Source organism: Pelobates fuscus, unplaced genomic scaffold, assembly GCF_036172605.1.
Source record: "Pelobates fuscus isolate aPelFus1 unplaced genomic scaffold, aPelFus1.pri scaffold_46, whole genome shotgun sequence".
NCBI classification, from domain to species: Eukaryota; Metazoa; Chordata; class Amphibia; order Anura; family Pelobatidae; genus Pelobates; species Pelobates fuscus.
In genome coordinates this window covers 160,216-170,724 of record NW_026961883.1, presented here as the reverse complement: position 1 = coordinate 170,724, position 10,509 = coordinate 160,216, and the positions used below count along the sequence as shown (strand labels likewise).

The following is a 10,509-nucleotide window of genomic DNA, read 5'->3' as shown; positions in this document are numbered from 1 at the left end:
CCTTTTTGGCAGGGCTCTTCACGGTCTTCTTAGCCGGGCTTTTCACTACCTTCTTGGGCTTGGCGGCTTTGACTTTCTTCGGACTTTTGGTGGCCTTTTTAGCGGAGGCGGCCGGCTTTTTGGCCTTTTTCGGGCTCTTTGCAGCTACCTTCTTAGGTTTGGCTGGAGACTTGGTGGCTTTCTTCGGGGCAGGCTTCTTGACTTTAGCCGGTGCCTTTTTCTTGGTAGCCTTGTCCTTGCTCTCCGCCTGCTTTTTGTTGAGCTTGAAGGAGCCGGAAGCTCCGCTTCCTTTGACCTGGACGAGAGTGCTTTTAGTCACCAAGCCCTTGAGAGCCAGCTTGAGGCGGCTGTTATTCTTTTCCACATCATAACCAGAAGCAGCCAAAGCCTTCTTCAGAGCTGCCAGGGACACCCCGCTGCGCTCTTTAGAAGCGGACACAGCTTTGACAATGAGCTCGGACACGCTAGGACCGGAGGGCTTAGCGGCTTTCTTGACACCGGCTGCTTTCTTGGGCTGCTTCTTCTTGGAGGCGCTTTCTACCGCAGGTGCGGCGGCGGGAGCTGGGGCGGCTTCAGACATGGTCACTATTCTCTATGAAGATCAAGCAATAATACGCGCCCGCAGCAGCCTCCAAATTATACATCTCCAGCTAGCATCTTATTGGCTGATCTAACCACGCTCTGATTGGATACAGTCTTATGACACACCCTCCACTGTCCCTACTCCATCTTTTCACACTCTGCTCTCACACTGTGTTTCCGAATGGATAAAACGAATACATTTAGGTAAAATAAGAGGACGGAGGTCGATGCCATCTATCGTGGAATGTACTAAACTATCTAACCAAGAATTCATTAGCAGCTCCATGGGTCCCGAGGGTTGTCACGATCTAGCAGAGCCGGTGAAAGCTGACACATCTCCTTTGGGATGAGCCTGATGTTCTCCACAAACATTACTGTGATAACTATTAAAAGAATATATTCCAAGGTTTTCTTTCTCACTCTTATGCAAGAAAGGGAAGGGGCCAGTGTTATCAAGGTGGGTTGAAGCTCGTGTCGTAAAGAAACAGAGAAAAGGGATTTTGATCCTCGTTTGTTCAGACAGGTAGCTCAGGTAGGATGTAGTAAGATCATAGCAGAAGAGCTCTTAGTCGTGGCAATTTTTAAATTACATAATTACATAATTGTATGTTATATATCTATGTTTACCCTCTAACAACAACTAAGACCAGTTATATTAAAACACACACACTGTGTTCTCCAGGAAATCCTTTATGAAGCCTGGTGTAGGTCTGGCACAGTAAACAACAGCAATGAGTTCCGCACTCTAGGGACTTTTTTCCAAAACATCAAAAACATTTCAATGCTATTTCAAATCATGATAAAAACATGACAGCAAAAATTGTCCTAATTTTAGCACCAAATTAGGAGCTAACATGTTGATCTGTGTGGCGGACCACCAGGGTATCACCTTCATGGATTCCCTTTCCCGTTGTATTAGCTAGTACAGCTTTCCACAAATACATTTGTCTAAACGTAATGCTGGGAGTCAGTGGCGTACACACGACCCATGGGGCCCCGGTGCTAAAATTGATCCGTGCCCTTCCCCCCGCACTTACTCTGCGCGGGCAACAGATGGCGGCAGGCTCCGGGTTGCAGGGCTGCAGGGCTGCGACCGCGGTATGTACGCAAGTGTATGCAGATACACATACACTTAAAGGACCACTTTAGACACCCAGATCACTTCAGCTCAATGAAGTGGTCTGGGTTCCAGGGCCCTCTAGTTTAACCCTGCAGCTGAATACATAGCAGTTTCAGAGAAACTGCTATGTTTCACTGATGGTTAATCCAGCCTCTAGTGGCTGTGTCACTGACAGCGGCTAGAGGCGCTTCCGCGATTCTCCCTGTGAAAATCACAGTGAGAAGACGCTCGACGTCCATAGGAAAGCATTGAGTAATGCTTTTCTATGGGCGGTTTGAATGCGCGCGCGGCTCTTGCCACGCATGCGCATTGGGAGCTGAGAGGCAGGTCGGGGCGGAGGGATCCCCAGCGCCAAGGGAGTCCGGCGCTGGAGAAAGGTAAGTGCTTAAGGGGTTTAAAACACACACACACTCTCACGAACAGACGCATACACACTAGCTAACAGACACACAAATTTACTGCCAAAGACACACTCAGTGACAGACAGAGACACATACACACTCACTTATAAAACACACACTCTCACTGACAAACACACACTCACTAAGACACCTAAGACTCACTAGACTCACTAACCTAAGACTCACTAGACTCACTAACAGACTCACTAACAGACACACACAAACTAGCACACTCAGTAACAGACACACACACTCACTCACACACAGACACACACACTGACACTCACTAACAGACACACACTCAATAACAGACACACACAACTAACACACAGTAACACACGCAAACAAAAACTAACACACTCACTGACACTCACTAGCAGACACAGTAACACACACACTGGCACAAAAATGTGCACTAACACACACACACACACACACACTGTAGCACTAACACACATACACACGTTTTTTGTGTGTTTTTTTTTTCAGATTTAATCCCGCAGCCTCCCTTTCCAGTCCAGTCCAGGGGCTGCCCGGCGGCCGGTCCTGCTGGCTCGTGAGGGAACACTGTCCCCTGAGCGCTCTCTGCCCAGCTCCCTCGCACATTTTTACTGATGCCGGAGCCAGAATATAACTTCATATTCCGGCTGCAGCATAAGTGCGGGGCGCGCAAGGGAGCTGATCAGAGAGCGCTCAGGGGAGAGTGCTCCCTCGCGCGCGCGCCCGGTAACACCAGGGCCGGCCTCGGGGGCCCTGATGTGGCCAGCTCCTTGTCCCCCCAGTAGAAGAGTCTGCCCACACTGGCGTACATACCGAGTCGCTAGGTGGCCGGGCCCCCTGGTGGGCCGGGCCCAGTCGCAGCTGCAACCCCTGCGACCGCGGTATGTACGCCAGTGCTGGGAGTAGATCTGGTTTATTCAGGCAAGGCACACAGAATTTATACACAGACCCCCAGCATGGGGTCTCCATTCATGGACACACAATCCTGGACACACTTTGATGGACTGCATGGTACCCTGACTGGGCACCTCTGCCAAGCTTGCTTCCTAGCTATCACTGGGACACCAGTAGTGCTATAGCCCCTACCCGCTGCAGCTTGGCTGGGGTCTATCCAAACTTTCCTAACCTGTAACAGGGTCCTAGTGATTAAGCTCTCTTGCACAGAGTATAGCTGTCTCACCCAAACATGAGCCCAGCAAGAGTGCGGCTTGGAGTGGGCAAAGATGGCCGCCAACACGTGACCAAGTTTGTCCCAGACTCCAGGGATCCCATTGCCCTGGCATTTGAACGCTTTTGGGAGCAATACTGGGAACAAGCTAAACAGAGCCAAACAAGACCCACGGCTGCAACAAGCCCTCCACAGAACGGGGACAAACCACCACAGCCAGGGCGGAAAGCTGGCGCTACACAAGCGGGGAAGCGGAGGAGGAAGCCGCACAAAGCGTCCCGACACAGAGCTGACAAGCGGGTGCACTCATCTCCGTACCCCTTACATGCCTACCAAACAGCGGGGACCGCCAACAGCCTCTAAAGCGGCTCCTACATCGGAGAAATCGGAGACGCAGCGGGCCCACCCGAAGGTAGTCACCCATCATGCAATGCCCAACACCCGATATGACCAGCACCTTGGCACAGACCTGCTGCACTCTCCCAGACGGGGAACAGGCTGAGGGTCGGACCGGCCCTGGGACAGCATGACTGTTGAGAGACGTACTCACAAACTGCTACTACACCCTGGACATTAACTGTCCCTCTTGGCGAACACGAGTACTAGCCCTTATGCATACTGCTGGCCTGTGAGGGTGACTTTATCCCAACACGAGCTTGTTATAGATAGAAGCAGCATTATCTATTTGTTTTTTTTTTTTTCGTTTTATTACTCCATGGCACAGATACATCTATGCCGGCTAATTGCATGTCATTACTTAACTTAGCCTGATTACAGCCAGGCTACCAACATGCTTACTAATGTAGAAAGGTACTGCTGGGGATATCTCACCTCTATTAACGTGCTTACCAGGTGGTTTTATAGCTCACCGGTTTAACATTGTAGTCTAACCTGTTTTCAATGTTGTAAATTCTCTGATATATAGCTGATAACAATCTAACCTGGATAACCTAGTTTAACGCTGTTATTGATAATATTATTAGATATAACTCTTTGTCATGCGATAATAATCCATAAAACTGTGCTATGTTTTAATGCCTAACCAATGTAAATCTATGTATGACGCTCTGCATGCTCTAGCTGTTGTGGCATTGTGTGCTTTATGTGATTTTTCATGCACAAATAAAATAAAGAATTTAAAAAAAAACACGAGCCAAGACTTAGTAAAGGGTGAAGTAGAACTGTGTTATCCAGTGTGTGGTGGCCACTCGGGTAGGGGCAGAAGTCTCCCAGCTACTCTGTGTCCCAGATACCGCACTTCAGCCATACCAATGTGACACTTGTCTGGCTTCAGAGTTAAGCCAGCTGCTCTAATTCGGCCGATAACCTTCCCTACATGGGAAATCTTCCTCCTATGAGTCACAATTGATAGCTATGCTGTCCAGGTACGCACGTGCAAATTCCTGGAAGCCATTGAGGAACCTATCCACCATACGTTGAAAGGTGGCTGGGACATTCTTCATCTAGAACGGCATGACCTGATATTGGAATAGGCCAAGCGGGGTGACGAATGCCGACTTGGGGATAGCCTCCTCGGCCAGGTGAATCTGCTAGTAGCCCTTGCATAGGTCTGTTGTGGCGAGATACTGTCCCCATGCTATATGATGAAATAGTTCCTCCAGGGCATGGGATAAGAGTTGGTAAGAGTCCGATCGTTCAGTCGCCTGTAGTCCACGCAGAAGAGTGTTGTTCCGTCCCGCTTCGGTACTAGGACTACAAGCCAAGTCTGAAGCCTCAATCACTCCTAGTCACAGCATTTACTGTATATCCTTCCGTATCTCTTACCGGACTGCCTCGAGAATGTGGTAGGGGTGGTTGCCTCATAGGTGCTTGTCCTGGGATTTCCACGTTGTGTACAGCCAGGGTGATGTACCCAGGGTCTTGGGAGAAGGTCTTTCGTTTAGCTTTCAATAATTTGTGGGCCTGAACTATTTCTTTATCAGTCAGTTTGTCTCCTAGTTTGACTTGAGCGATAAGGTCAACTTGGGAGTCTCCCTCTAGCAAGTCAGGTAATGCGAGGCTGTCTAGATCCTCAGAAGCTGGGGCGCACACTGCAGTTACATCGTCCTTCCTTTTTTTGTACTCTTTAAGCATATTAACGTGGAAGGAGCAGTTTACTCTCTCATCTGCACAGCTGGCTACCACATAGGTGGTATTGCAGATATGCTCCACCACCTTGTAGGGACCCTGCCATGCCGCCTGTAATTAATCATGTCAGACCGGTTTAATCTTTTGTCCAACACGGAAACTACGCAGTCGGGTACCCCGGTCATACCATACTTTCTGTCACCCCTTGTCAGCTTGGAGGTTCTCTTTTACCAACTTAGCCAACTGTTCCATGTGGTCACAGAGTTTTAGCACATTCCCCCATCCCAATGCACTGTGATGAGGTCCTCGTAATCTTCTCCCATATAATAGTCCAAAGCAGTTCCTGCGGTACCTCCCAATATGCACATAAGAAGTGCGGTAGGAGTCGCTCCCAGTCTCGGCAAGCAGTGTTCTGTTGAACCGCTCGCAGATATATATATATATATATATATATATATATATATATATATTTTTTTTTTTTTATTTTTTTTCAGAATGGATTTTACTGAGGCTACCTAGAAATCCCAAAGCTGACCTAAAACGGATCAAGCAGTGTCTGTTCGGCTTTTTTTCCTTTTTCCTTTTTTTTTTAGAAATTGTTTATTTTAAAATTCTTGCAAATGTAACAATTGATACTTCAAAAATGTGTATAACATTGCTGCTTTAGTCATAATGTCTAGTACAAAGTTCACATTCAGTAACAGAAATACTTGTAGTCGACATAGAGGGGAAGTGAAGACCAAAAATAATAAGGGTGTTGATATTCAAATAGATTCGCTGGTAGTTCAAGGTCTCATATTATCTCCAGCTGGGTGTCACTATCGGTCTGTTTGACTGGTGTTCATGAAGTTACACTAGGGTTCCCAGGAGGTCATGTATATTTTTTTTTTCCAGTGGAGGGTGATAAGCAGATTTGCTGCTTTGAGCAGATGTATGTCTAGGGTCCTAGTGTCCCTTGGTATGGAGGGAGGCAATATAAGATATAGGAGTGTTTAAGGTGGGTAGGGTATGGTGGTTCCCGTTATGAGGTGTATGAGACTGGAGATCCGTGACCAGAACTTTTGGTTCACCGTGCATGACCACCAGATGTGAGCCGTGTCCCCAATGGCCTCTAGTCATCTACAGCAGTTATTGGACGTGCCTGGGAATGCCCGTTTGAGTTTGGGTGGGGTGTAGTGCCATCTAGCTATCTTCTTATAGTTACTTTCTTGTGTCGCTAAGCTGGTGGATGATTTTTGTGTCAGGAGGAATATTTGCTTCCAGTCATTATCTGCGAAAGATAAGTGCAGTTCTTGTTCCCAGTGTTTTTTGTAGAGTAGGTTGATTGGTTGGCTAGTGTCCTGTAGTAGGCATATGTGGTTTTGACCTGTTTCTTTTTGAGTGTGCATTGGGTGCACGTAAGTTCGAATTTGGTCAGTGCTCGGTGACCTTGTTGGGGGTATTTGTTGGTCCGCAAAAAGTGAATGAGTTGATCGTAGAGAAATTTTTGAAGGGTCGTGGGAGTTCCCTGCGGGTGTAGGGACGACAGGGGCCTAACTCCCTCATTGTCAAGGAGGTCTCGTGAAGGTAGGTATGCTGTGGTATGATATTATCTGTATGCCGCTCCCGATTCACCAGGCTTGAAGAGCGGATTGTGAGTCAGTGGATATAGCGGTGATGGGTATGGTGATATGTCCGCCGCCAATGACTCATGTGTGACCACATTCTCAGTGTCGGAGTAATGGTCGGGTGTTGTTTGTGCATAAGGAAGGATTGGCCAGAGTTGTGCCATGGTATTGTGTGTATGGGGACACGGAAGATGTTATTCTCTACATCTACCCATTGTTTGGTCGTGTTCTTGCCTGTCCAGTCATAAATCCTGGCCAATAGTACTGCACTGTGGTATCGTTCCACATCTGGCAGCCCCAGACCCCCCTCCGTCTTTGATCTTGTGAGCAGCTGATAGGCTAGCCTGGGGCGTTTGTGGGACCAAATAAATGTCGTAAATAGTTTTTGTATGGCAGCAAAGAAGGTTGTGGGTAGAGTGATCGGGAGAACTTGCAGCAAGTATAATATTCTTGGGAGAATACTAATTTTCAGGATATTTATCCTGCAAAACCAGCTGAACTGCGAAGTGTGCCATTTAGTAAGATCTTTGGTTCTAGCTTGGATTAGCAGGGGGGTGGGGGGTGGTTTCATATAGTCGTGAGATAACGGATGGTAGTGCTACCCCCAGATATGTTATATGCTTTGTTCCCCAGGAGAATGGGAAGTTTGATTGTAGATGTGTTTTGGTCGAGTTTAGTACTTTCAGTGGGAGGAGTTCACATTTACCTAGAGTGGCATGAAAGGTGAACACTTTGCTATAGAGAGACATCTCCTCCAGTATATGAGGGAGTGAGGAGCTGGGTTCGGAGACCGTGAATAGCATGTCATCTGCAAATGCTGATATTTTGTGTTCTGCCCATCCAAATTTGAAACCCTTGATGTTAGGATTTTCTCTAACTCCCTGGAGGAATGGCTCCAGGACCAGGACGAAACAAAGAGGGGTGCTATTGGAGATGGTTACTGGGAGTGAGAGTTGGCCGTTCACGAGTAGCCTAGCCGTTGGTCTGGAGTATATAGCTCCCATCCACCTTAGCCAGTTTGGGCCAAAGCCCATCTGTTCCAGGGTGGCAAGCATCAGGGACCAGTCCACCCTGTTGAAAGCCTTTTCGGCATCTCTGGAGAGTAACAGTGTCTGGGTGTTTGTGTGTTCAGAGTGATGCATGAGATTAATGAGTTTGGTGATATTATTTTTTAGCTTCTCGGCCTTGTATAAATCCAGCCTGGTCTGGGTGAATTAGCTCTGGGAGCTTGAGGCGTAGGCGGTTAGCTAGTGTTTTAGTGAACATTTTTTAAATCAATATTTTTAAGTGAGATAGGCCAATAACTCCCACATTGGGTCAAATCTTTACCTGGTTTGGGTAGAGTGCAATAGTGGCTTCCGATGCCTGTGGGGGTATGGAATTGTCTTTAAGTAGGGAGTTGAGTGCGTCTAGGAGTGGGGGTATGAGCTGGATGGAAAAGCTCTTGTAGTATTTGGCCGTGAAGACATCTGGGCCCGGGCTCTTTCCTAGTGGGAGGGAGTGTATCACTACTTCTAACTCCTCTTTAGTTGTGGGAGAGTCAAGTCTTTGTTGTACGTTGGGTGGGATTGTCTTGGCGATCCTTTGTTTGAGGAAGGCTCTTATGTCAGTAACATCTGGGGGGAGAGTCCCTCAAGTTGTAAAGTTTGTGGTAAAACTCCTGGAAGGCTAGCATGATGTCCGCCATCAGATTTGACTTGGTCCCTTGTGGAGTCTGTATGGATGAGATAAATGTGGTTTGTCTTTGTGTTTTTAGAGCTTGCGCTGATAGTCGTCCCCCTTTGCCCCCTTGGGTATAGTACCGGTGTCTGGTAAGAAGAAGACTTTTCTTGATTTGTGTTCCATAAAGGGTGGCTAGCTCTGAGCGTTTATCCAAAAGTGTTTTATATGTGGTGAGGTCTAGGTTGTTTTTGTCTGTGGATTCAAGTGTTTCAACAAACAACCGGGCACCTATTTTAACTAGCAAATTGTCCGGCAGAGGCATATCGAGCAGTATCAGAAATGCATCTATACGAGAAGGTCAAGGAGAAATGAATGGTTCAATACAATATAACCCCGGAAACCTACCGGACAAACAAACAAACTAGAGGATTACGTTAAGGGCACAAAGACTACTATACCAAATGGGCATTTTGAAGCTCAGCCATGATATTCCCCTTGCAGGGCAATTAGGCATTTGGAAAGCGAATCATCGGATCATACAGGGATATAGCCAAACCTTTGATATGTGTCAGCGAGTAGAGAAAAAAGGTGAATACCCGAAAGCTAAATAAAAATCCGTACCCAGGGGGCGGAGCCTGACCACCAAGCAGTACAGACGTGGGCACCACGAGCTCTCGCCTGACGGGCCAAATTTGGGTCAAACTCAACGGCTACACTGACCGCAGACTCACCGGGTTGTGCTACCCGTGCTGGGAATGCACTGCGGAACCGAAGGACACCCCTCTGAAACCCGTCGAGGCAGGGAAACCGAAACGCCGAGTGCGGCCTACTAAAGTTGGAGCCGGGGAGAGACGGCCGCTCACCCCGACGCCAGACACACCAAGCGTCTCTACAGGTCTCCTACCCCCCCCCCCCCCTCTGGACCGGTGGGGGTTATCCCGGTCCCCACTGGGGGAACAGACTGTGGCATCAATCACCACCCCAGCTATCTGAACGCAGCAGGCGACACGAGGCACTCCAACCTCACGGTGGTAGAGGTTGAACGGTGGTAGAGTGCCTGAGGGAGAGACGGGGTGACACAGTAAGGGAGCGGGTTGCACAGTGGTGTGAAAGTGAGGGAGGGGATTGCAACTGGTGGCCCCTGGTGTCTTTGATCCCTGGTGCTCCAGTAAGCTCTCTCTACAATTTGCCCTGAGAGACTGCACAGTCTGCAACTCCACCAGGTGTGAGCTGCAGATTGTGCAGTGCCTCACAATATCCAGAAGTCAGAGCATTGAAGTGGTATCCCGCGGCGACGGTCTGATTGGCCAGAGATCGCGAGACACTGCATAGTCAGCGGAGCTGCAGACTGTGCTGGCTTTCTGCTTCTCAGGACAGAGTGGAGGGACCTCGCAACCAGCAGCATACCGGGCAAGGTGTGGGGTCCTTGTACCTGACACAGTATGCCTGCCCGATGGCGAGTTAGGCCTTAGGCAGCCGCCTAAATCGCTGCTCAGTGCCGACTGCGGTCTCTCTCCCTCCAGTGCAGCATTTTCTATTTGAAGCTGGGAGGTAATGATAGTCAGTCACTTCCCAGCATCTCATGCTACAGGGATTCCGTTGGGCAATTAAACAGTGCTTACCGAGTCCCTCTGCAGCAATGCCCATCAGGTTTCTTTAAGTGTATGGGCTACCCAATGGGCAAATCACTACAGAACTCCAGTTTTGTTCTCGCTGGACCATAGGTTCCTGCAGAAAACCAATTGGAAAACGCTGTTTGAGTGTATACAGGCACATCTGGTGAGAAAGTGTATAATGTGTTGGCGCAATAAACAGGAAAAAAAGGCAAGTTACAAAAAAAATAAAATGCTTATGTCTTTAAGATCAAAACAGGCTTATCAG

The 10,509-nt window shown here is 48.3% G+C and overlaps 1 protein-coding gene across 1 annotated transcript; it reads right to left on the bottom strand.

Moving 5' to 3' along the window:
- Positions 1–22: 22 nt before the first annotated feature.
- On the bottom strand, positions 23–580 carry LOC134584718 (histone H1B-like; the record flags this gene model as incomplete). Its single annotated transcript, XM_063440554.1, has 1 exon — positions 23–580. A coding segment is annotated over exon 1 (558 nt), but the record flags the coding sequence as incomplete, so codon positions are not given.
- Positions 581–10,509: the final 9,929 nt, after the last annotated feature.